Here is a 26,260-nt window from a genome sequence, read left to right as displayed (position 1 = left end):
GCCCTCAGGCAGCCCCAGGGAGCCACAGCCGGGGGAGAGGAAGGCCCAGCTCTCACTCGGGCCAATAAACATTTACCTCAAATCCTATCGCCATAAATCCACAGGCTGGATGAGGGAGTCCAGTAAAACCTGACTTAACATTATGTTCTGGCCATTAACAATATTTATATAGATGTCAGTTCAGGGAGGGTTGGAGTCGCCAGGCGGGGCCCAGCAGCCGTGACAAGAGTCAGCCCCAGATCCTGTGGGGAGCTTTGTGCCCAGGGAAGCCTAGGGCAGTGGGAAGAGCCCCAGAGTGGCTCTCACACCCCCCTGGGGGTGGCAGTTGCCAGCTGAGTGACCTGGGGCAAGTTTTCCTACCTTTCAAAGCCTCGGTTTACTCATCTGTACAATGGGAGTGTTGGCGAGAGCCGTCGTGGGGGCTGCTGGGAGGATGAAGTCATATAACACAAAATCAGGCCCGGGCACAGAGGAAGCACTCAGTGAACGGCCGCTGTTGGAATCATCACGACCAGCAGACACGACCGGAGGACCCGGCCCTCTGGGTGGATGGAGAGAAGCCTTGTCGGGTGCACTCAGCCTTCCTGCTCAACTCTGATATCTCCCAGATGCTCTGCACCTGTTACCTATCGTCCCACAACCATCCTGCAGGGTGAGCACTCTTGATATCCATTTTCCAAAAGGGGAAACTGAGGCTCGGAAAGGCAAAGCAACTTGCCCAGGGGCAGCCAACGGCAAGTGTTGGGGCTGGACTCAAACCTGGGTCTGTGACTCCAAGCTTCCCCTCCACCAGCCGCGCACCACTGTGTCCCCCAGCCTGGGAGAGCCCCTACCCGGCTTGGGCCCCGAGCCGGGCCCTCTGTGAGCAGCCCAGGAAACACAGCTCTGCTCCTGTCGCCCTCCTGTCAGGCTACCTGGAGCCCCGGGCAGACAGACCCAGCCCAGGCGGATGCCAGAGCCTGTTGTGGTTAAAGAACTTACCAGCAGAACCAATTCGTTTTCCATGGGGAACTTTCCACCAGGCATTGATTTTTCCCTCTCCCCGCCTGAGGTGGATTTGATTTGCGAGGAGAAGCTCTTCCAGGAGGCAGAAGCAATTGTGTGGAATAAACATTCCGAATGTGACAGGCTCATGTGCTGGGGGCCTGAGCGGGGCCGAGGAGCCAGGTGGGGGGGGTGCAGACGGAGGTGGGAGGCCCCCCTGTGACCTTGGCACAGAATCACCCTGCCACACAGGTGGCCTTGAGGCGGCAGCACCAAGCAAAAGCCAGCCCTTCTCCAGCTCCCCCTGGAGGCAGACGGGCTGGTGGATTTGCCCCCTGACCTGCAAAGCTTCATTAAGGCCCGGAGTATCAAGGTGCCCGGGGCAAGACTGGACCCTCCGGCCTTCAGCATCCTGATTCCTATTCATTTGTCTTCACTGAGCTTCTGCCCTTACCTCACATTATTCTTTTAACAAGCCTGGGAAGAGGGGGCTGGCTCATAGAGAATGTTCAATAAATATTGGTGGAGGCATCGTTACACCCACTTTACAGACAAAAAAATGGAGGCTCACAAGGGTGGGGCAGCTGTCCTGAAAAGGGGCAGACCCGGAACTCAAATCCGGATCTGTCTGACTCCCAGTGCCCCTGCCCTTCGTCTGCTCATCCCTCCCACCTGAGTGGGAGCCGGGACAGGTGAGAGGAAAACAGGAGCTAAGGGGGATCCCATACTCACCTGCCCCTGACCTCAATGTGGTGGGTGGAGAAGGCAGAAGCTGGGAAGAATCGTTCACTCGTTCGTTTATTCATTCGACCATTTCACTCATTAAACAAATATTTATTGAGCTCCTGCTATGTGCCAGGAACTACTCCAGGCACTGGGGGAACAGCAGTGAATGAAGCCGGCATCCCAGCGGGAAAAACAGATGTCAAACAGAACAAATGAGAAGTGTAGAGTGAGCCGGGGGGTGATGGGGTGGTAAGGCTGGGGAGAGCTGTGGGCATGGCGGGCGCAGGGGTTAACAGGGAGTCGAGGGCGGCCTCCCTGGGATGGAAGAGCCACCTCAAGGAGGGAGGGAGGAGGAAGGCCTGGGCAGAGGGAACAGAGGCTAGTGTGGCTGGAGCGGAGGCAGAGGTCAGAGGTCAGTGATAGGAGTGGAGTTGGGGGCGGGGTGGCCTTGGAGGGCTGAGCAGACGGGACAGGCACCCTCTGGCTGCTGAGCAGAGAAGAGGGGAGGGGACGCGGGCCAAAGTGGGGAGATGCCACAAGGAGGCTTTTGCCCTCATCCAGGCGAGAGGCGGTGGTGGCGTGGTCCAGGGTGGAGGCAGAGCAGGGAGAGAAGCAGTTTAGTGTGACAGAGTTTGGTTTCCTGGTGCCTTGGGTGTGGAGTGTGAGAAAAAGCAAAGTCAAGGATGAGGTCGGGGCCTGAGTGCGGGCTGAGCACCTGCTGTGAGCTGGGCCAGGTCACGGCACCCACATGCTAGTGTAGACGGGAAACAAACAAACACCAAATGAAATGTGAGAGACCGAGACGTGCTGGGAAGGAGGACAGAGGGCCAGGCGGCTCTGACGGGCGGGCGGGGATGGCATCTTAAGGTGGTGACTCTGCAGCAGAAGGAAATGCAGGCCACGCTGGATGTTCTCAGGCCAGAGCACTCAGGGAGGAGGAACGGGAGGAGCCACAGGCCGCGTCCTGGACAGTGAGGAGGTCGTGGGGCTCAGGCGAGTGGACATAGGAGCGGACATAGAAGGAGAGGCCAGCAAGGCCACAGGGTCGGACCGGGCAGAGCCTCGAAGGCATGCTCAGGGCCTTTGGGTCTGGAATATTCAAAGCCCAGGGAGCAAGGACACCTCCTGATTCCCCAGCCCCGACTTGGAACCCGACCCTGGGCCCAATTGTCAACCCTGCCTTGCGAAGGAGGTGCTGTCACTGTGCCCAATCCACAGATGGTGAAACTGAGGCCCGGAATGGAAAGTGGCCTGCCCAAGGTCACACCGCTGGTACACAGTAGCACAGGTGTGCTCCCAGGCCGAAGCTCTTTCTTCCCCCCGCCACGTGCCCTCCCGCCCCCAGCAGCTGCAAAGGGAGCCCCCTAGCTGCTGGGCAGGGGAGTAAATGGCCAGGCTGGCAGGGCCCTCGTCTGCGGCAGCTGGAGCCATGTCCACGCAGGTGGGGGCTTTAGGGTTTTAGAGAGGCCAGGCCTGATTCACACGTGGGGACCCCCAGCACAGGCAGGACCCCCACGGGCATCTGGAAATGCTGAGGCTGTGCAGTCACCTGGCAGGGGGTGGGGCACTGGACAGGAGGAATGGACAGCTGCTGAGAAAGGAACCGGGGTCTGGAGAGCACTGGGCCGGGTGGAGGCCGTGGGCTCTGGGAGCGGCTGAGGCCCCAGGAGGGGATGCCAGGCTGAGGAAGCGGGCGAGGGAGGGCCGAGGCCAGACAATCCGGTCCCCATCCTCCCCAAGAGTCCCAGCTGAGAGACTTCGGCCAGCCGGCTGCCCACGTCCCCCAGGCTCCGTCTGCTCCGTCTGCATATTTGTGGTTCTAGCCTCCCAGGAGCGTGGGGAGGTTGCAATGAGCTGATGCCTCCCAGGCCGGCCCGGCACAGCCCTCGGTGAGCAGTAGCTGACGGTGCCCGTCTACTCATCAGCACCACCGTCGTCCTCGTTATTGAGAACGGGCAGTTGTGGAAGGAAGACCAGCCTTTTCTGGGATCCGTGCCCAGGAGGTAGCCCCACATCTGGAAGGGAAATGACTCTCGTCTGAGCCTCATCCATGCCAGGCACAGTGCTCCCCTCTTGCTCAGTCTTCACAAGAACCCTTTGAGGGAGAAATTTTGAATCCGATTTTACATAAGGAAAATCTGAGGGCCAGAGAGGGTATGTACCCTGCCCAAAGTCACACAGCATGTAAGGGGCAGGGCTGGGATTTGAATTTGTGTTTACTTGACTCAGGGCCTGTGCCTTTCGCCTGTGGCCTCATGTGGTAGAGACGTGCGTGGAAGGTGGGGGAGGTTAGAAAGTCCAGCCTGCCTCATCCCCTCACTTGCTGTGTGTCCTTGGGCCCTCCTGCCCCTCTCTGGGCCCTGGCTTCTCTACCAGGAGAGGGTCAGATCCTCTCCGGGCCCCTTCCCTCTGACCGGGGGGCTCTAGGAATGTTTCCCCGGGGTGGGGGGTGGTGCCCACCTTCACCTGTACCCCAGCTGACTCTGCCACATGGGACCCACCCTGTCCCATTATGACTCCGGGTCCCATGGCCCCAGTGGGTGGTGAAACCGGAAAGGGGAGGGGTCAGGGTGGCTGCCGAGAGAGGTGCCAGAGTGGTGGGTGGGTGGCCTGGATTGATCTCACCCCCAGGATGGGCATTTTCTGGCCTGAGCTCTAGGTGGCCACGTGGACCATAGGTGAGTGGTGGGAAACGAGGCTGGAGGGCGGTGAGGGCGTGAGAGCCAGCTGAGGAGCCTGGTCTTTCTCCTTCAGGCACTGGGGAGCCATGGTAGGCTTCTGAGCAAGGGAGTGAGGTTGGATGCACATTTCAGAGAGAACCCACTGGGAGGGCTCTCTCTCTCCAGAGAGAGCAGCTGTGAGGAGGGCCCAACTCGAGGGGCTTTGACACATGAGTGAATAAAACAAAAGTCCTGGTTCTCACTGAGCCGACGTTCTAGCAGGGGAGATCGAACATACACATAAGACATGAGTAAAGTCTAGATAGTGCTAGGTAAGAACTGTGGAGCAAAGAGAAAGAGAGCAGGATAGGGGAGGTGGGGACAGGCTGCAGGACTACACACGGTGTCAGGATGGGCCTCGGCAAAGAGGTGAGAGTCCAGCCTAGATGTGAAGGAGGTAAGGAGGGAGCCAGGCAGATACCTTAGGAAGATTCTTCCAGACAGAGGAAAAGGCAGGTGCAAAGGTCCTGAGGCAGGAGCCTGCCCCAGCAGATGTTCGAGGAGCAGGAAGAAGGCCCATGTGGCTGGAAGAGCTGCTGAGGGAGACTGGGACAGACAGGTGGCAGGTGGCAGTGCCTGTTGGACTTTGGGCCCGTAGAGAAATGGTGGTGAAACCCAGGGTGGCGCTGAGGAGTCTGTGAATCAGTGCATGTCAGGCATTTAGTGCAAATCAGTACGTAGTAATTGCTCAATTAATAGGAGTTAAGATTATCGCTGCTATAATGAGATGACTTCTAACCCTTTTTCAGGGGAGTAGGGGTGCCTTAGGGTCTCCCCACTGTGAGCAGGAGCTGATTTGAGCGATGCAACCTGTCCCCCGTTGGGCTGGGGGCTGCTTTCTCTCTCAGGCTCTCTCAAGAATTTTCCAGGGCCTCGCAGGGGCCTCAGGAAGTTTGGGGAGTGAGGGGTGGGGCCACCGTCATAATGGCATTAAATCAGACCCCAGCTCCAGAAGAAATCGCACCAAGAAGTTGTTAATACCTTTATTATGGGCTGAAATGTATTCACGATATTAGAAGACATCCCGTTTCTGCCCCCCGTGTCACATCTGAGATGTAGCGTAGATAAATGATATATCACCGCACGAGATCTACCGAAACCATTAGTAACCATGACATTTTGACGTCAGATTTTAAAAAATTCCTAAGTAATCTTTTTGATTTATGAAATGCTGTCTGGGTTCATCGAGAGAGATCTCAGATTTATCACCGCCTGGTTAGAATTATTAATGATTTTCAATTTGTAAATCTGAAGTCGAGAAAGTCTGTGGGCTCTGGGTGAAAACTCCCGCCCAGGAAGGCCCGGCCTGTCCTCCAGCCGGAGTTCAGCCCCAGAGAGAGGGTTCTTGTTGCCAGCATTCCCGACACTTGACACTGTCTCCCAGCAAACCCTGTCTGTCTGCAGCATGCAAGACGGTGGGGGGATCAGCTACAGGACCTGCTCTGGGCAGAAGTACCAGCCCCACTTCATAGAGGGGATGTCCACTCCACTCCACCCCCCCCCCCCCTCGGGCCTGGAAAGCTTCTCCAGCCAACTAGGGCAGAGATGGTCAGGAAGGACACAGCCCAGGGCAGCAGACAGCCCCTACCTACTTGGGTCTGGTTCAGGCCTCAACTCAGCTGCAGGCCTCTGACACCACCAAAGAGCCAGGACCAGCCCCTCTTTGCCCAAGGCTGTGGCCACATAAGCTGCATTTGCTGCAGACCACCCCCACCCGCATCCCCCACCCCTGCCCGGACACTTCTCTGTCTCATCCAGGGACATTCCTAACTCAGGCCTCATTCCGACCTCGCCATTTCTCTCCTAGACCAAAGAGGTCTCCCAGCCTCCATTCTCACCTCGCTGGTCCACCCTCCCCGGACTGTCTATGGCCTCCTGACTGTGCCGCTCCCTGCCTACACCCTCTGTGGCTCCCACAGGCCTCGAGAAGAAGGTGAGCTTCCTGCCCAGCCGCCATGGAGGCCCGAAGGCCCGGGACTGCATGAGGCCGTGCAGGGAGCCACCGCAGGACAGAGCCAGACGCAGACTCCCCCTCCCAGGCCTGATCCTCAGGACCATCCAGTTTCCTGTGCCGGACTCAGAGCCTGGCTCCAGAACCACCCGCCTGCCTGGGCAGGAAGGAGGGCCCTGTGGGGTGCGGGTCACTGGGGAGCAAGGCTCACCCACCACTCGCTGGGGCTCCAGGCTCTGCTCTCTCACCTCTGCAGCCCAGGCGTGGGCAGGGTGATCCGCCACGTAGCCGCTCTGAGCCTCAGTGTCCTGATCCGTAAAGAAGCAACAATAGAAGGCCCGATCCCCGGAGTTTCTATGGAATTTAAGTTGCCCTCGCAGGGGCCAAGCTGGGAGCCAACGCACGGGAGATCCCGGAACGCCGAGCTGCTGTCAGCACCACGATGACAGGTGTGTCCTGGGCTAGGGCTTGTGGGGAGGCCGTGTTGACAAGTTTCCTCCGGCGCTGGGTTCAAGTCCTCGACACACTGTTTACTGGCCCATGACCTTGGCCTCTCTGGGCCTCAGTTTCCCCAATGCTAGGGCCTATTTCTCCCACAGCCCCTTCGTGCCCGGCTGCCCCACTCCCGCCCCCGTCTGTGAGGACATGAGTTCAATTCGGAAGTGACTTGGCAGCAAATGCCCCTCTGATAACCCACCCTGGCCCCAGACTCCGGAGGAAACGAGGTCCTGACACAGACGAATAGAAATTGGCCAAACTTTGTTTTCTTGATCCACAATTCACGGGGAGAATTGAGACAACGTCTCTGTGGTTTCGTAGGCTGGAAAGCGAGTTTGCAACCCCTGCAGGGAGAAGTAGCAGCTGGCTTTCCCTCTGGTGCCTGGGGGTCCAGGGCAGCGACGAGGTGGGAAAGTGAAAGGACGAGAGCAGTGAGACAAAGGGACGAGCCCACTGGACCAACTGGACCAACGTGGAGACGCAGACCAGGGGGACCCAGGCAGGGCAGACCAAGCGCCTGGGAAGCGGTCTTTCAGCTGGGGGGCAATGAGGAGGGAGCCCACAGAGAGGGGCCGGGCTGCCCAGTGCCCAGGGCTTGGCTCCCAGCAAGCAGTTATGGAATGAATGCATCATGAATGAATGAACCAATGTAGGTTGCATGCCACCTAAATGCCAGGCTTTCTCCCATCCATGATTTCACACAATCCTCCCAATACCCCTGTGAGGGAAACATCATTCTTCCCATTTCGCAGATGAGGAAACTGAGGCTCAGAGGGGCCCCGGTCTAGCTGAGGTTATGCACCCCTGGCAGGAAGGTGCTATGGTTAGCCCACTTCATAGGCGAGGAAACCGAGGCCTGGAAAGGCGGACGGGCCTGCCTAGGATTCCACCGGGCGCCGATGCCTGAGCCCCCTCCCGTTTTGCTCGAGCGCTCTGAGTACACAGGCTGCATCACTCTGGGGTCCTTAGACCCTGCTGGGGGCCACTGTGGTCAGCATCGTCCCTCACTCTGGGTGAAGGAGGAAGTACCACAAACTTTCAGGCTTAACACCACTGAAATGGGTCCTCTCTGCGTTCCGGAGTCTCAGAGTCTGAAATCAAGGCATTGGCGGGAGTGGTTTCTCCCAGAGCTTCTGAGGGAGAGTCTGTTCCAGGCCTTTTCCGAGCTTCTCTTGGTTGCTGGCGATCCGTGGCGTCCCTCGGTTTGTAGACACGTCACTCCGCTCCCTGCCCTGGGCTTCACACGGCCTTCTCCCTGCATGTGTCTCTGCTTTCTCCCCTTACAGGACACCAGTCATCAGATCGGAACCGCCCTAAGCCAGTATGACCTCAGTGTAGCTGGATATCACCCGCAAAGACCCTATTTCCAAAGAAGGCCACACTCCCAGGTTTTGGGGATGAGGACTTCGTCCTATCTTCTAGGGGGACCCAATTCAACCCGTAACACAAGCCTCAGAGGTTCCATCTGCTCTACTGAAATGTCAGTGACGCCGGGGCAAGGGGCTGGGTTTATTTTCGTCTCTGCTGCATCCACAGGGCCTAGAACAAGGGCCTGACACACAGTAGGTGCTCAGAAAATATTGTGGAGGAAGCAAATACATCTCGAAGGTCTCCTAGCTCCCAGGACAGGAGGACACCCAGACGCCCTTACACAAGCCCCGTGATGCCCCTGAGGGCCAGGCAACACACAGCCACACCAGACACACATGCCACCGACACACAGCCGCCCCCTGCATTCACACCAGTGCAACACAGGGGAAGGGGCCCACGTGACACCCGCTCGGAAACACACGTCACCGTGCACGCAGGGACATGCACGCGACGAAGCACACTCGCGGGCTTAGCAAAGACCTCGAGAGGCCCCCTCCTGCCGGCGGCGGGCTGCCCGGCGGCGTTAGGGCGTCAGACATCTATTTTGCTTTTGCGGCCCACCAGGGGCTGGGAGACAATACTCTGGGAGTCCTTATTTTATCTTGCATTCATCGCTGAATGCTTCAAAACCCAAATTTTGTTATAATGGGCGAATTAAGCAACTGTTTCCAGTGGAGCAGGAGCCAGCGGGCCAGGCGGGCGGAGTGGGGGTGGGGAGAGGGCCGGGGGCTCTGAACAGCAGTGGGCTCATCTGTCTGTTTGGATGAGACGCAGGAGCAAAACTCCTCCTGTGGTTACAGACGCTTCCGCTGAGGAGGGGCCTGGATTGGGCGCCCCGGCCGCTCTGAATCAGGAGTGCTCATTAATGAGTGCCGACTGTATGCAAGACCCTGGGCTCAGCGATGCACAGGCAAGGCCTCCTCCAGTCCTCATACAGCCCTCTGAGGGACCATCCCAGTTTACAGACGGGGAAGCTGAGGCTCGGAGAGGGGAAGGGTGCCCAGATTATTGTGTTGGGGCGGGACTCCAAAGGCTAAACTCCTCTCCCCCAATCCCACCGCCAGCACCTGGCTGGGCACCCCCACCGCAGGCTGCAGTGATGGGAGGGGAACGTGGCTTCCTGGGACGAGCCCCACAAGCCTGTGTTAGAATCCCCTCTTCCCATGGCCAGCGTTTACTGAGCCGCCGTTTACCCTGGACCACCCACTCTGGGCATCCTGCAGGTGAAGCCAGAAAGCCCAACTGATCTGAACACTGGTCTCAGGCATCCATGACCCACCATAGACACATTTACATGCATCTTAAACTTCCAGAGACTCCCTCCTGCTCCCCTGGTCCTCACCACCCTGGGAGGGAGACCAGGTCGGCATCCGTGACCCCTTGCCACCACTGAGGCTCAGAGATGTGATATGGGCTGGTTAGGCTCACCAACATGGAATTGGGCATACCAGGATCCATCCTGGCTGTGGGAACTTGGACAAGAAGCTCCCCTTCTCTGAGCATGATTTTCTTATCTGCAAAATGGGGCTAGTGAGTCCAAAGGAGATGACTTTCACCGCTTAGCCTGGACTTGGCCGTAAGAAATCATCACTATGTCACTGGAGGCTGTTATTTCTCTTCTTGTCATTAGAGGAAACTTTCCCAGAGTTTGCCGGCAAATCGACATCTTGGAAGATATTCCCATCCAGGTCAGGTTGAGGCCAAGGAGGACCCAGCAAAATACAGTCAATAATTTGGGGTGAATGTGCTCCCAGGATGACAAATGTGCTGAGCTGAGCCCGTGGGGACAGTCTGTGGGGGCTCGTGGCTCTGATAGCCCCACTTCCACCTGACTCCGTGCCGCTACACGGCAAGGCTGCCTGAAAGGGACACAAAGCAGGCTGGTCTGGCCTCTTAGGGGAGATTCGGGTGTTTCTCTCAAAATTGTCCATTCATACGCCCTCTGACTGAGCAACTCCGCTTCTACAGATTTATCCTCTAGAAATGATCAGAAGTGTCGTCGTGATTTATGTTCAAGGAAGTGCATGGAGCCCTGTAGGTAAAGGCCAGCAGTGGGAGATGAGGCACGATCCACGGAAGAAATAATGGATAAACTGGACTCCATTAAAATTAAAAACTGCTGCTCTGTCAAAGACAGTGTCGAGGGAATGAGAGGACAAGCTACAGACTGGGAGAAAACGTTTGCAAATGATATGCTGATGAAGGACTATTATTCAAAATATACAAAGAATCCTTATAATCCAACAATAAGAAAACAAACAACCTGATTAAAAAATGGGCAAAATACCTGAACAGACATCCCCCCCAAAGAAGACATACAGATGACAAATAAGCATGTGAAAAGTTGTTCAACGTCATTTGTCATTAGGGAATTGCAAATTAAAACAATAATGAGACACCACTACACACCCATTAGAATGGCCAAAATCCAGAACACTGATGGTGCCGAGTGCGGACGAGGATGCGGAGCAAGAAGAGCCCTCGTCCATCGCAGGTGGGAACACAAAGTGGTATGGCTGCTTTTGGAACAGAGTTTGGCAGTTTCTTATAAAACTAAACACCTTCCTACCGAATGACGCAGCAATCTCATTCCTTTACCCAAAGGAGGTGAAAACTCATGTCCACACAAAAACCTGCACACAGATGTTTACAGCAGCTTTAGTCATAACTGCCAAAGCTTGGAATCAACCAAGATGTCCTTCCGTAGGTGAAGGATAAACAAGCTGTGGTGCATCCAGACAGTGGGAGGTCATTCAGCGCTGAAAAGAAATGAGGTCTCAAGCCATGAGGAGATGTGGAGGAATCTTAATGCACGTTACTAAGGGAAAGAAGCCAATCTGAAAAGGCTACATACTGTGTGATTCCAACTATATGACATTCTAGAAAAGGCAGAACTATGGAGACAATGAAAGAATCTGTCATTGCCAGGGGTTAGGGAGGAGAGAGGGTCAAATATGCAGAGCACAGAGGATTTTTAGGGCAGTGAAATATTCTGTGGTAGACACACGTCATTACACATTTGTCCAAACCCACAGAATGTCCAACACCAAGAGTGAACCCTAATGTAACCTATGCACTTTAGGGGATAATGATGCATCAACGTAGGTTCATCGATTGCAACAAAAGTACCACCGTGGTGGGGGAGGTTGTGTGTGTATTGGGGCGAGGGGGTGCGTGGGAACTCTCAGTACTTTTCACTCAATTTTGCTATAAAAACTTCTCTGAACAAATTAAAGTCATTAAGTATTTTTAAAAGCCAGGAGGAAGAAAGAGGGAAGGAGAGAAGAAAGGGAGGAGGGGAGAAAAGGGAGGGCTGCCTGACTTCACAGTCCTGGAGAGAGGACCTTGCTTCTCAGAGGGTGGCACCTCACCTGCATGGGACTCTGTCGGGAAAGGCCAGACCTCTGGGCATGGCTCAGATGGAGAAAGTGTAGACAAAGAGAAATTTGGAGTTTCAATATGGAGAGATCTGGCAGGAGGGAGTGGGAGCCTGAACATGTTTTGTGTGTGTGAGGAAGATTGGCCCTGAGGCCAGCCCCAAGGCCAAGTGGTTAAATTCACAAGCTCCTCTTCAGCAGCCCAGGGTTTCACCAGTTCAGATCCTGGGCGTGGACATAGTACTGCTCATCAAGCCATGCTGAGGTGGCGTCCCACACAGCAGAACTAGGAGGACCCACAACTAGAGTATACAACTATGCACTGAGGGGCCTTTGGAGAGAAGAAAAACTAAAACAAAAGATTGGCAACAGATGTTAGCTCAGGGCCAATCTTCAAAAAAAAAAAAAGAAAGGATTGGCCCTGAGCTAACATCTGTTGCCAATCTTCCTCTTTGTGCTTGAGGAAGATGGTCCCTGAGCTAACATCTGTGCCAGTCTTCCTCTATTTTATATGGGATGCCACCACAGTGTGGCTTGACAAATGATGCTAGGTCGGTGCCCAGGATCCGAACCTGCAAACCCTGCCCGCCAAAGCAGAACACACGAACTTAACCACTACCCTACCGGGCAGGCCTCCAGGAGCCTGAGCATTTTGGTGAAGAAAATTATAAAACTTTATTGAAAGACATTAAAGAAGATCTAAATAAATGAAGACAGAAACCTGGTTCATGGATTAAAAGACTCAATATTTTAAAGATATCAATTCTAGTGTGATCCAAATCAAAATCCCAACAGAATACCTTTTATGGCACTTGACAAGCTGACTCTGAAATTTATACAGAAATATAAAGGGCCAAGATTGGCCAAAATATTCCTGAAGAAGAACGAGGTAAGAGAACTTGCTTTATCAGATATCAAGACCAATTCTAAAGCTCCAGTAGTTAAGCCAGTGTGGTCTTAGCACAGAGACAGACATATAGTTCAATAGCCACGCAAGCCCAGAAACAGAACCACACACACACGTGGACACGATGTGTGACAGAGATGACACTGTAGATCACTGGAGAAAGGATGAGCTTTCCAATGAATGGTGTGGGCACAATTGGACCCCTACCTCACACCATACCCAAAAAGCAGTAACCAAAAAGGAAAAAAATTTGCTTAAGTATTAATTAAAATTAAGTATTGCACTCCTGTTGATTAAAACACCCTTCAAATCAATAGGGAAAAGACTAACCACATACGAAAATAGATAAACAGTTTCAACAGATGCTTCACAGAAGAGAAAACTCAGATAACCAATAAACATGTGAAAAGATGCTCAACCTCATTAGTAATCATGGAAATTCAAATTAAAATCAAATTGCGTATCATCATCTAACTACCAGGTTGGGAAAAAAATTTTTAATCCCAAATGTTGACAGATATGTGGGAGTATAAATTGGTACAACCACTTTGGAAAACAAACCCTCTGGCCTGTCCCAGTAAACTTTAAGAGGAGCCTATACTCCTTGCCTGCAATTCCCCTCTGGAGGAACACTTGCAGGTGTGTACCAGAGGCTGTGGAGCAGCAATGTTCCCAGGGGGCCTTGTGACCTTCCTGTGCCTCCACTTCCCCGGCTAGGCCAGGTGAGTTCATCTCTGATGTCCCTCCTGAGCCAGTGCTCAGGGGGAGCAGCTGATTCTCCACCACCAAGGGTTCTTCCTTCTGTAAGAGGCTCCCCCAGGCTCCCCCAAATCCTTGCCTCCCTCGACCCCACACCTTGGAGCAACACAACTCCACTGCTCTGTTTTGCAAACTTTACTTCCTCTCTCAAGGAGGTTAGAGACCTCAGACCTAGACCCAAAGGCTGCTGTCTTTCCTCTTGACCTCTGCCTCCTCCTCTATACAACCAGGCAGCGACAGTGCACATCCCGTAGGTGTTTGGGAGGCTGCAGTGAGCTGGACTCAGCAGGACCTGGGCAGGGAGTGGGCTGGGGGCTCCACTGTGGGGAGTCACTCCCCCTCCTCAGGATGCGCCCCTCCCTTCTGCAGTACCTGGACCTCCGCTTCCCTCATGGTCCCCCATCCAGGCTGTGCCTTTCTCCTGGTCTGATTCAACTCATCTTTGCAGAAGCCCTTTCGTACCTCCAGCCCGTAAATGATCTCTCCCTTCCCTGAGCTCCTTCTGGTCTATCGGCACAGCAGCAAGTATTTCCAAGAGCTCACCATACAGGAGGCATCATTTTTGGTGTTGGGGGAGCTGGGAGCAGCCCCAGCTCTGGGTGGAGAGGTGGCTCAGGCAGGTGCGTGGGAGGAAAAGGGTGGGGAGAACACCCTGTAAGCGGCCCATTCTCACTAACCAGCACAGTGCCTGCTAAATAGCAGGTGCTCAATAAATAATGGTTGAATGTTGAACCAAACAACTGAGATGCATTCAGACTGCGTGCACTCAGGCATCTAGGCTGATGTGTGTGTCTCGGTGGACACACGCTTATAAGCCCACATGCGTGTGCCCATGAACACTGACACGTTAAACCCACCGGGGCACACAGACAGTCCCAATGCATGGGCCCGCTGCAGCCAGCGTCCTCACTCACTTGAATGCTGCCACCCGCACAAAGCTCATTTATTTTGATTTATGAATATTACGAAAATAAACCTGAGCGTCTTCTTGGGGATTCTGTGATCCTGACACGGGTCTCCACGATATTGCTTTTCGCTCCCGGTTACCTGAAATTAGCAGAGTAATTCGGAATCTGCATCTTTATTTAAAAGAAAAAACTGTAGATGCAGAATTATAAAAATTTAATATGCTCCCAGGAAAATGAAAAATGAGAGGTTGTGATCTCGTCTAACACTTTCAAATGTGTTTATTAATTCATGTTTTAAATCATAAGTTTCATTCGGTGAAAGCCATGCACAGCAATAAGCCCGTTTTAAAATATTAATGAATAAACAATATTTCTCTATTGAAATATAACATGCTTCTTTGAACAATGGACCACCAGTAATAAATCAAAACCAAGAGAAAATTGCATTTCATATTTAATACAAGTTGAACTCTGCCTTTTTATAAATGATATCTTTTTTGTTTAATTGGCGTCAGTTCAGATCGAGCAGATTGCTAATAAAATTCTGGATTTCCATATTTAATGATGCGTACACTTTCTGCTGAAATTTTACCAGGAAAAAAGAATCAGCCTTTTATTATCTCCTGAGATGGTGGTGAGAGGTGAGGCCGAGGCCTCAGTCTGGTCTTAAGGGCTGGAGGAGAGCAGGCTGGAGCAGGCGGAGTGAAGAGGCGGGGCCAGCCTAGGACCCTCACTCAGCACCTGACACCCCCTGGCCAGCCCTCTGTGGACCGGAAGTAATCATTCCAGCCAGAGGGGCTGGCCACAGGGCACCCCCTTCTGATCTGGGGCACCGAGTAACAATGATAATAAAAAGAGAACCCACCCCACCCCAGGCCGGGCACCATGCGTGCATCAGCTCACTTAATCTTTATGACACCCCTGTGAGGTAGGTAGGAACCAAGTTCCCATTTTACAGATGAGGAAGCTGAGGCTGCAGACAGGAGGTGACATGCCCAAGTTCACATACAGCTGATAAATGGCAGAACTTGACCTGACTGCAGTGCCCCAGCTCTCACAGCACATCACGCTGCTTTGAAGGAGATGCATCAACCTGGCATCAGCAGATCTGGGTTTTATCAACAGTGAGGGAAGTGGGACTTGCACAGGGGGCGTGGCATCAACACAAGCTGGAATTCGAATGCAAATCACAGGGCCAGCGGGACTAATTGGTGATCAGCGGAGCTAGCCTGGGCCTCTTCTGTATGCAGGGCACTTTACCTGTACCAGCTTGCTTGATCCTCCCTACAAGGCTGGGAGGCAGGTGCTTGACAGCTGAGGAAACTGAGGCACAGAGAGGGTACATGACTTGCCCAAGGGCACACAGCCGGTATGAGGTAGAGCCGGATTCAACCCAGGCAGCCTCTCTCAGGAGCCCACATTTGTGAGCGCTAAGCTGAGGGCTCTTCTAGCCATGGGGCCACACCGAACCCCTGGGGCTGGGACTCTCTTGGCTGTGAGGTGCGACTCCCCACAGGGCCCAGGTGGAAGCAGGCTCCGTGCACAGGGCTGAGTGCGTGACAGCTAAGTCATCAGGCTAGGGGATGGAGTCAGGGCTGGGTCCCCAGGCCCAGCAGAGACCGGAGTGCCTGTGACAAAGTAGCCTTCCCGAGGGTGTGCCTGGGGTCCCAGGCTGCCGGGAAGAGGAGCCAATGGCTCAGATGGGGGGTGCTGCCATCCATCCCCTTCTCTGCTCCGTTCCCACCTCAGGGTCACCGACAGTGAGCCAGCTCAGTGTGACAGGAGACACTTTGACAAGACAGGCAGGCACAAAGGGTTAAAAATGTGGGCTCAAGCCTCGGACACACCCAGACCGTATTCTGGCTCTGGCTTTGTGTATTTGGCCAAGTGGCTTCAAAGCAGGGGTGATAATAGAACCTTCCTCACCAGGCTGCTGTGAGGGTGTGGAGAGGGCACCTGGGGAGGCAGAGCGCAGGCATTCACAATGGCATCTCAGACATTTCTGCTGCCAGGCCCCCTGGTCTTTGCACATGCTCTTCCCCTTGTGTGGTCCACCCTTCCCTGAGCCCATGCCCAGCTTACTCCTCGCCTTCCTAACCCTCCTCCTCTGGGTCTCTGCTTGGATGTCCAGCAGGGGATAGAAAGTGCTGCACGAGGAGAAGGGAGGGCCCGGATCCCTCAGAAGACACAGTGGTCTGGGCTCAGCCTTAAAGGACAAACATTCACCAGGGAGACACAGGACGGATGGATGCTCCAAGAAGACAGAATGAGGAAATTGAGGCTCAGGGAGGTTAAGGCCTTCTCCCAAGGTCACACAGCTGGTGGGAGGCAGAGCCAGGATTCAAATCCACACCAGAAGGCTTACCCCCAGAGTGGGCTGTGTGGGCAGTGGGCTAAGGGGCCAGGGGCCAGAGCTAAGCTGGACAGAGCCTGGGACTTGGAAAGCCACCCACGGGGACATAGGCAGAACTCTGCCATAATAAAGTATGTGTAGGGAAGTGCCCCAAGCCCTGTGTACAGCACTTCCCATGCATTGTGACAGCTACGTTCCTAGTTCTGTTTGCCTCCATTAGGTATGATGCCAGGCCCAGCCCTGTCCCGAGTACATGGGCTCTTCCTGTCCCTTGTCCCCAGCCTTGCGATGCATAGATAGAGAGAGGACCACACACAGTCTGTGATGCACATCCCATACACACCATAGGACACACATACTCCGGTGGCCCACACAATGGAGGCAAATGTGGGAGAGCTACCAGCTCTATCTCCATCGCACTACAAGTGGCTGCTGGAAGGTGTCATAAGGGGCCTTCACAGGGCAAACTCCATCTCTGTGGGAGACCTTGGGCAGGTGGAGTCACCTCTTTAAGCCTCAGATTCCCCATCTAAAAATAGGATAATAGGACCCATCACATCGGGGTCCAGGGTCATCAAATAAGACAATGTATAGAGCTACCCGTTTGGTCTGAGATGGAAGGAGGTGGAGGAGACACTGGAGCGACTTCAGAGTCAAAAAGGAGTGCAGGGAATCATGGTGGCGAACACAGAAGGCATTCCCATCAAGAGCACCATGGACGACCCCACCACCGCACGGTACGCCAAGCTCACGTGCAACTTGAAGGCCCGGAGCACCGTGCACACAAGTGACCCCCAGAATGACTTCACCTTCCTTCGAATTCGCTCCAAGAAAAATGAAATTATGGTTGCACCAGATAAAGACTATTTCCTGATCGTGATTCAGAATCCAACTGAATCAGCGACCCTCTGGGCTCCCAGTGTCATTACTTAATTTAATGCCCCCCAAGAATAATGACGTTAATCATGCCAACCGACTGGCTGGTGGAAATCACCTTAGAGCCCACTCAGACCCATCCAGTGACCAAGGGTGGGCTGCAGCTTCGGCCACCCCACCAAGGTCATCCCCCTGCTGGCCAGTCGCCTCTGAGCTCCCAGGAGAGCCCTCTTTTCTCATGTCCCGGTTTTGGAGCAAGAGCTTGTAAGAAACCCACATCCTGCTTCCTTCTGATCTTCACTTCACTTTGTCACCCTTGGAAAGAGATGTTTTTCTTTAATTAAAAATAACTGAAATGCTTAAGAAAAAAAAAAAGATAATGTACAGAAAATACCTGGCCAAAGGCTGGTCTACAGGAGATGTTCAATAAACTGTAGTGGTCAGCCCAGTGAAGGCCCTGTCTCATGGCACCCACACACATTTTACACCTGAAACATCACCGCATCTGGGAGACTTACCACATCCTCCAGACATGCTGCTCTGGAACACCGTTCCTCCCATACCCACTTGTGGCCAGGGAATGGCACAAGGCTGATGCTCGGTTGGGGGCTATAGGGAAGTTCCAACCTAGTTTGCAAGGCCACCTGGTCTGCTACACTTAGAGGTTCCCACACCACTTGTGTATCTCCACGTGGAAGACCGACGCCTGTCCAACATGAGCAGCTGCTCAGGCACTCGGGCTCCAGACACTTGTGAACAGACGTGTATTCTCACGTAAGCACATGTGCCCTTGTGCATCTAACTGTGTGCGTGGACAGCCCCCTTAGCCTGTGATTGGGTGTTTCAGGTGGTTTTCTGTTATTTCTTTGACCTTGTGAACAGGTTGTGGGACTCTCACTTCTCCAGTCTTGGGGTTCAGAAACCTACCAGTCTTTCCAACACACTCACTAGGTATTTGCTTTCTGAACAAGCACAAGGCTGGGGATCTGGGCCTCTCAAGGGCTGGGGCCTGACCTCATTCATCTCTGGATCTAGCCCATAACCCATCGCTTGACCCAGAAAAGGTACCTGATAAAAACCTATCAAATCAACACATTTCACCCAATTTGGAGGGAGACATCAGAACCTTGGGGCCTGTGCCGTGCCCATTTTATCCGTGAAGTGAGGATGTTTCCACCCTCCCAGGGAGGTAACAAAGAGCAAAGAGAAAACGTGCCAGTGCTTCCTCAACTAGCAGACAGGACAAGAATGGCTTTTTCTCAGGCTTCCCCAGAATAAAGCCTTAGACTCATCTACTTCCCTGAAAGGTTTCTAGTCAACGTGTGACTCTCTGACCAACGCTAGTATATGCTCCCCTCGACAGACGGGCCTGAGATAAAACCTGAGATGGTTCCTAGGAAGTGTGTGTTTCTGGACATTGAAGATGTATTTGTGTGTGCATGTGTGTCAGGTTTCCACAGGATGTTTTTGCAAAACCACATAGCAGAGAAATTGTTTTATGTACAAAGATAAGAAAGCCTGACCCATAAGCTAATGGAATCATGCAAATAACTCCTTAGCCACGGGAGAGGTTCCTCCAGGCAGGCTGAGCCCGAGTGAGGCCGGACAGCTTTGGAGGGCTATCTGTTTCATACAGCTCACTCTCACGGTGTAACTACCTCAAGATTAATGGGGCGGTGGCCCTAGACCTGCTTGGCCTGCCTCTACCAACTGGAATAGTAAACCAGTTGTATTTATCATAGACAATTCGCTGCAACTGATTAACATTAATCTGATTTCCTGTGAGTCAACTTCCTCGAGATACAGCAAACAGGCCAATTACGTGCTCTTGACTTCTTTTATTATAAAGAGTTAGGTATTAGCGACAGATGCGTATGTAAATATGCGGAATTTCTAACATTTTGAATAAAACAAAAACAAGGTTTAATCTAGTTAAAGAATGGTCAGTTGGTCTTACATTTTGTAAGTTCAGAGTTTTAGAAGATATACTAAGAGAAGTTGTGGGGTCTTTTTAAATGGCATCTGAGGCTCCCTCTTTTCAGACAAACTTTTCCTTGTTCTTAACTGGTGTCACACAGAAGTTATGAAAGTGAAGAAGTGAATGTGGCAAGACTGGTTATTTTTTAAAACTTACAAAAAAGGTCTTTCCATTAGGTCAGGAGAGTGTGAGCTCCAAGGGCAGAGACCTGGGTTCAAGGTGTGGGCCCCTGCTGTCCTAGGACCACGACCTTGTGGCATTTGCTTAATTTTTATGAGCATCAGTTTCCTACTCTATGAAAATGGGGATAATATTTTCCTTGTGGTGTCCTTAGAGGGTAAGAATCAAGTGCAGACATGTAAGTGTGGTCCAGCAGCCGGCAGGAGCCTGCGTGGAAAGAGCGGGCAATCAGGAGAGGCTGTTCCTTCAGCCGCAGCTTCATCATCCCAAAATCCCTCTCCGACAGGCCACACGTTTACCTGCAGGGCCTGCTTCTGGGCGGGCTTTCTCCTTTTGCCTGCACGGGCTGGTTCAAGTGGCGGAGCAAGAAATTACATCAACATTTAATCATGAAAGCAAAAAGTTTATTCATGTTTGAAACTACATATAACTACCACGAGGAAGACCTTTTCAATCCAGGGTGTAATCCAGTTAGAAAGGAACACGAAACGTTTTTAATACGTTAGAATCACCGCCACAAATTATTTTCATGACTCAATCAGTTTCAGAATCGCATACAATACAAAAAGAGAAAGGAGAGAGGGGGCCCCATTACACAGGGTGAAATATACAGTACTGAATACTGAAATCTGAATGCATCACAATTAGTCGCTGCTTTTTTTTTTTTTTTTGCATGGATTAGTAACAAGATGAAGAACATTCAAAATGTTTCTCAGTATTTACAACAGTTTTACTGATCCTGTGTGAATTTAAGACCCAATGTTTCCACTCTCGGTTTTTTTAAAAGTTGCAAATGCAACCCTGATTTTTCTTTTAAAAGATTACAATGTACATTACATTTTATGAAGGGAAACAAAGAGTTAATTACAAGATGCAAAAAGATAAGAAAGAGACAAACTACAGCGTGAGTATTGTTCAGAGGTAGTAGGTGAGCACTCTAAGCTACAGAACATGTTGAAAGTCTATTGGTTTGGATGAGTTCGCATGAGGTAATAAAGCTGTGTTTTGATTGGTGAGATGTATAAATACTCTTTTGCTACACTATATACAACACTCCAGAGAGCAGGGCCTTTCGTCGATGCCCAGAGGACGTAGCAAACCTTGACAAGTCTGTGCAGCACCCAGCGCACACCGTAAAACCCGGCGGATCGCCTGTTCACCTCTATCAGCAGCGAGTATCTTCATCTCTCGGAACGATCTGGATCCGTAATTTAATTACCAAGCAGACGCTGGGCACTGGTGCTTTCAGAGAGAGAAAAGATGCTACCAGTCTCTGATCTAATTATAACATAAGAGATCGCAACACAAATGTGACGAGGAAGATTCTTAAACACAACCATCATTAACAGAGATCGCCAAACAGCTCCTTTACTCCAACTCCATTAGCGATATGAAAGACAGACAATCAGTCTGCGATGGAAATATGCGAGAAGTTCAATTTAGGTGAGGTGAATCTTTGCATCTGCTTTAACGATTGAGGTTTAGCATACATTGTACTTTTTTTACCCTTAAGGCCAAGTAACTGGCAACTGTGAAACCATTAATGTAAAATATTGATAATAAATTATGATAAAATAGCTACAGGACTGTCAACAATGTTAAATCTTGGCCTAATTGGATAAAGTGCTTTTTTAACATTGTGTGTTTTTATATAAATACAAATGATTATGATTCCTTAAAAAACAGATTTTCCAAGTTCTCTAAGAAGACAAGGTTTTACAGTAAAGCTGTAGATGGTGGGCTACGAAAACGCTTTCCTTTCCTCCTATTGCTCTGAATGCACTTCTCAAGGCATGTCAGCTCGGGGAAAAGCGTCGCCAGAGATTAGTTAGAGGTATCAGAGTGCACACTTCCTGGGCCTTCTGTAGGAGAAGTCACAGAAGATGGAGTTGTCGCGTCCTGCCAGCCTCCATTAGCCTGAAAGGAGAAACAGAGTTCAACGGGTGCACGTCTGCATCTTAATTCTGCTCCCCAATTTAAAACACCCAGATGACAACATGAGAGCAAAGATGCATTAGCAAAATGTATTTTCTAAGCCCACTTTGGCAGGAGTTTGAAGCATGTGTTAAAGCGGGATTAAATGCATGTAAAACAAATCCATCCCACCAAGTAAAGACTTGGCAATAAATCAGCATGCTGAAGGAGGGCTTCAGCTAGTCTCAAGCTGGCACCAAGCTCGGCCTTGGATTTGCCGGTAAAAAGAAAGTGACTCAAAAAAGAAATCTTTTAAGTAGGGAGCAGTGGAGGAGCTCAATGTAATGCCTCTGCAAGACCTTGGGCTCCATGGAGTACAGACTTCAGCCTAGCTTAATCCTCGTTTCCACAGAGAAGTTGCCTGCCCTTTTTCCATACATGCCTGACAGCCAGCCACTATAACCCTTGGAAAATGAAGGCCAGAATTTCCCTCCAAATAGGATCGCCCAGAATGAAAATGCATGACCTGTGGAGGAGCACACACTATTCAAATCTGTATTCCAATTATCTGTAACTGGAGCTCCTACTGGGGATGCTGCCTCCGCGTTCCGCACGCTGCTGGCCCTTCCTGCCTCAGACCTGCATCAGCAATAACAGTACTCAGAAACAAATTTGCCTTATGTCCTGGCCTATAGAGGCAATTGCTGAAATCAATGTCTGATCAGATTTCTGCTATGGCAGACAGCTTGTCGCTACATATTTTTATGTCAGTCAGGAAGAGGGAGGTGCTGGGCTTCTGAGTTGGGGAACACTGAGTGGAAGTGACGGGGCAGGCCTTTCTGGAGAGAAGGCGAGGTGAGCTGGCTGACACCCAGTGCCTGCGGCACAGACTGGCCTTGTGCTGTGCTGCCCCCAGACCCTGACCTCCCACACCAGTGTCAGTACGGGTCATAAGGTTCCCCTGCCTCACTCCCATCATCTGCAACTTCTTTGAGTCCATCCAAAATGTCTTCTTTCAGGCCTGTGGCACTAGGCTGCTGAGAGCTATGTGGGTCCCCCGCCCGGCCTGGAGATGGCTGTCAGACGAGCCGAGCACTGGGCATTTTTCCTTCTCCCAGGTCACTGTTCTTAGAGAACTCCCTGTCTCTGACGGACAGCACGGTTCTGCACAGAGAGCGCCTTTCTGCCCACCAGGATCACGGTTGGGGGGGGGGGGGAACCAAACAACCCCAGAGAGAGACCAGAGCCAAAGGGAAAAGGATTTTCCAGCCTTGAGGCCTAGCAAACTCAGGTGAGGGGGAGAAAGCTGTGGTGGTCCATTTTCAAAGGCTCGGCTGTGTGGGTTTGGATGGTGACATGCTCGTGTGTGTTTGTGTGGATTCTAAGAAATCCTCTTCTCTATCTAAAAGGAAAGCCGTTTTCACCCCTCAGGTAGGAAAATCTACTTAGCAAAAGAAAACTCTTATGCAGATAACAAGTCTAAAGATATTCCATCTGAAGTAAACATCATTCCTCTTTTATCCAAATTTATAAACAACAAATGTATAATATTTTTACCCAGCGTGGCAGCTGGAAGAGAGGTTGTCAGCAAGCATTCTTTTTTTCAAAATAAATTAATCCTTCCTCTGGTGGTTTGAGATTATGCACTGTATTATACAACAGCGCCTTATCAAGCCTCATCAGTGAAGATGGAATTCATGTCTGTAAAGTGCTGCAGGCAATCACAGTTTCATATTTTATCATGTTGATAAGGATAGCGCACATTCTCTGAAGCATTTCAAAACACTTAAATGAAAAAGGAGAAATGCAACTAAAAGCCTTTTTATATGGTTTGTTGTGGGTTATTATGAGTTATTTATAAACCCAAAAAGAAAGATTTGACATTTCAAATGTAAAAGATTTGAGTATTTAATGGTCCTTTTTTCCCTTCACAATTGAACATCCTCAATCACTTTTTAAATCATTAATATTTACTCTCATAGCAAGCCAAGGCCCTAAAAATGGAGAATTTTGTCCATTTTCTTCCAGACCCAACTGCCATGCGTCAGGCGGCTCATTTCCTCCTGAAGTCTGGACCCCAGATTCTGTCCACCACTCTTCCCAGCTCCACCCTGGTGACCCAATTCTCCCCCAATCCTTTCAGGAACTGTGTGTTTTGCCATTTTCCATCCATGTCAGGGTGGGGGGAAAAGTAAAGTTTTGGTGAATTGGTTACAAAAGTTAAAGTCATTTTCTCCATAATTAAAAATGGAGAGGGCATAAAAATGCCGAACATATCTCGCACCCACACTGACAACACAGCAAGCTGCTCTTAAGGACAGAATTCTTTGTTTTGCTTGGTTTGTTGATCTGTCCGGGGCCCTCCCAGGCTGTCACCTTCACCTGAGCTGTGTTTGGGAATTTTTCCTGCTGCTTGAGTCTAAGATAAATGACCTGTTTTTCACTATTTCCCTGGAACACAGCACAGCCAGTAGGAGATGGCGTCTTAACAGGCTGACGCTTAAGCCCCTACTGATGACAGAACGCCAGTCACTCTGGGCAGGCATCTGTGAGGACTTCTAAGGTCATCTAGGTAATGTCAAATTTAGGTTCATAAAATAAAAGAGCGGTAAAGATGCCGCCTTCCCCACCTGACAATAAGATGAGAAGCCAAGTCAAATGGCCATTAATTTATTTATTAGTCATTGTTTACCTGACGCTGTTCCTACAGCTCTTCGATCTGGTTCCCCAGAGTACTCACATTTAAATTATGTGGACTGTACAGTGAATTTCCTCCAAGGCCATCACTGTAGCCTCCCGTCTGATTGATAACATGACGGAGGGTATCCACCTAGAAGTGAGATGAAACAAAATTCATCATCCCAAATCTATTAAAACATCATCACTTACAAAAGGAAACAATTTGAATTATGTGTGCCACGAGGGTTTAGCATCTTCAATGAAAAACAAATTTATCAATCAAATATGACCGGCAGAATTTCAACAATTTTTTGCATATTTAAACTCACACATCTTTGTTTTTCATGCCAGCCAAACAATAACATCTTCATGGTAATGCAAACTGTCCATCTACACCAACCAAATGTGTGTGGCTGGGGGTGAAAACTACTTATAAGTATGTATACTGGATCTCAATCTCTCTCTCTCTCATACACACACACACACACACATCTATATGCCTAAAAACAAGTAGTTGTTCTCAATTAAGAGGATGAGAAAAGAGTTGAACCTGGAACATACTTTAAGAACTCAGGTTTTTGTACATTGGCTTAAAAAAATACAGAAAGGAAACAGAGTAATATGTTTTTAAACCATACACACACTGACACACAAAATTTTTCTGTTCTATTTTGTTATGATAGTAAGAGGCACCCAACCCCTCTCCATGAGCTCAAGCCAGAGCCGAATGCATTCACAAAGTTCATCAGGTTTGAATCATCAAAAGTCACTGTTCACCTGACTTCTTAAACTAAATGGTGGGGCAGATGGGTTACGTTTGGAAGCACCCAGCACAGGTTCTGCATGGATGTGCAGACCACTTCCATGGGGTCAGAGGAAGGAGTTTTGAGCCCAAACCCTACCCTGCTAGAAAGGCCCCAGTTGGGGCATTTCTCCTACCTGTGATTGCACATTGGCTCCGACTTGGGACCCTTGGTAAGAATCCCCATTCAGACTCTGCATGTTCATGAACATGTCCCCAGAATTTGGGAGGTTAAAAGAACCAGAAGAACCTGGAAAGGAAAGAGTTAAGTAGCTGAATAACAGAGAGCTAAACACATAATCCTCAAAGACCAAGAAGCAGGGAAAGGAGAAAAGGTACAGAAGGGAAAGGCTGTGCACAACATAAAGCATTTCCAGATCTAAGAGGACGGAGGTAACTCCAGACAGCTAGGTCTTGTGGTTCATTTTGCATCTAGGAAAATCCTATCAATGGGGAAGCCCAAATAAGAAACAGAGAATATCAAAATAAACAGGAAAACCGGCCTGGAACCATCCCCTTGTTTTCATTTCTCTCCAGGATTTGGTCATTAAATGAACTCTTTGCTATCATTAACTGTCAGAGTGGACAACTAAACAGAGAAGAAACATTTTTCTGAAGCTCTCTTAGCCATACACTCTACCTAACTTTCCTTTCATCTGTTTTCATGTTCCATTAAAAACAACTAGGGGTGGGGGGCAAAAACTCAAATAAACAAAAAGCCCCTCACTTTCTGAACTTTTAAAGATATATTTAAAAGACTTCCTTAGAGAAGCCCCTCAAATTGTTGCTCTAGTCCATCTGTTTGGACTAGTTGCACATGTTTCATTGTCACTCAAGTTCCTTGTAATTTTAAAATGCTTCTAACTCCATCACAGATGTCACATAAAATTTGGCCAAAATGTGTTGTATGACGAGCCAAGATATTGCATCCATGTATCAGGTACCATACCCCTCACAGCTAACCACCTCCTAATGCTACCAAGCCAACACCGGTGCTAAAGAAATGCGAAGAAGGACAGCAGACTGCAGTCTGTGGCTACATTAGGCAGACAGCATTGCTGGTACTTAACTCCAACATTCTAGCTTCATTACACACAGCAACAGGTAAATATCCCACTTGAGCTATTTCATTCTTTGACAGATCACTATTGACCTTAAAATGATACATGGAACAATATAGTTAGAATAATTATTAGTGATAGCACTTTGCCTAAGTGCTGAATTAAAAACCACTATGAGGTGTGAAAGTTCCAGAATCTACCAGAAGCGAGTAGCAC

At 50.6% G+C, this 26,260-nt stretch overlaps 1 protein-coding gene, 1 long non-coding RNA gene and 1 pseudogene across 5 annotated transcripts in view; 2 read left to right on the top strand and 1 right to left on the bottom strand.

Annotated features, from left to right (window-relative positions):
- The first annotated feature begins 4,248 nt into the window (after positions 1–4,248).
- On the top strand, positions 4,249–7,549 carry LOC103552123 (uncharacterized). Of its 2 annotated transcripts, XR_545165.2 has the most exons (4): positions 4,256–4,388; positions 6,238–6,363; positions 6,638–6,830; positions 7,201–7,549. It is a non-coding gene; the product is annotated as an uncharacterized lncRNA (long non-coding RNA). The 2 variants fall into 2 exon arrangements; XR_011533237.1 differs by lacking the exon at positions 6,238–6,363 and having other exon boundaries at positions 4,249–4,388.
- Positions 7,550–10,689: 3,140 nt separating this feature from the next.
- LOC103552125 (dynein light chain roadblock-type 1 pseudogene) lies at positions 10,690–17,956 on the top strand (annotated as a pseudogene).
- Positions 17,957–19,970: 2,014 nt separating this feature from the next.
- The window catches only part of PBX3 (PBX homeobox 3), a 204,842-nt gene continuing 198,552 nt past the window's right edge, over positions 19,971–26,260 (bottom strand). For 2 of the 3 annotated variants that reach the window (XM_070596513.1, XM_070596515.1), the window contains 3 exons: positions 25,121–25,233; positions 24,243–24,332; positions 19,971–21,505 (listed from right to left, as the gene is read on the bottom strand). In XM_070596513.1, the coding sequence (XP_070452614.1) occupies positions 21,413–21,505; positions 24,243–24,332; positions 25,121–25,233 (296 nt within the window). In that variant the 3' untranslated portion in view covers positions 19,971–21,412. The remainder of the gene's footprint in view (positions 21,506–24,242; positions 24,333–25,120; positions 25,234–26,260) is intronic. The other variant, XM_070596514.1, reaches the window with a different exon arrangement.

Source organism: Equus przewalskii, chromosome 26 (assembly GCF_037783145.1).
Source record: "Equus przewalskii isolate Varuska chromosome 26, EquPr2, whole genome shotgun sequence".
Taxonomy (NCBI): Eukaryota; Metazoa; Chordata; class Mammalia; order Perissodactyla; family Equidae; genus Equus; species Equus przewalskii.
This window is presented reverse-complemented; position numbering and strand designations above follow the sequence as displayed.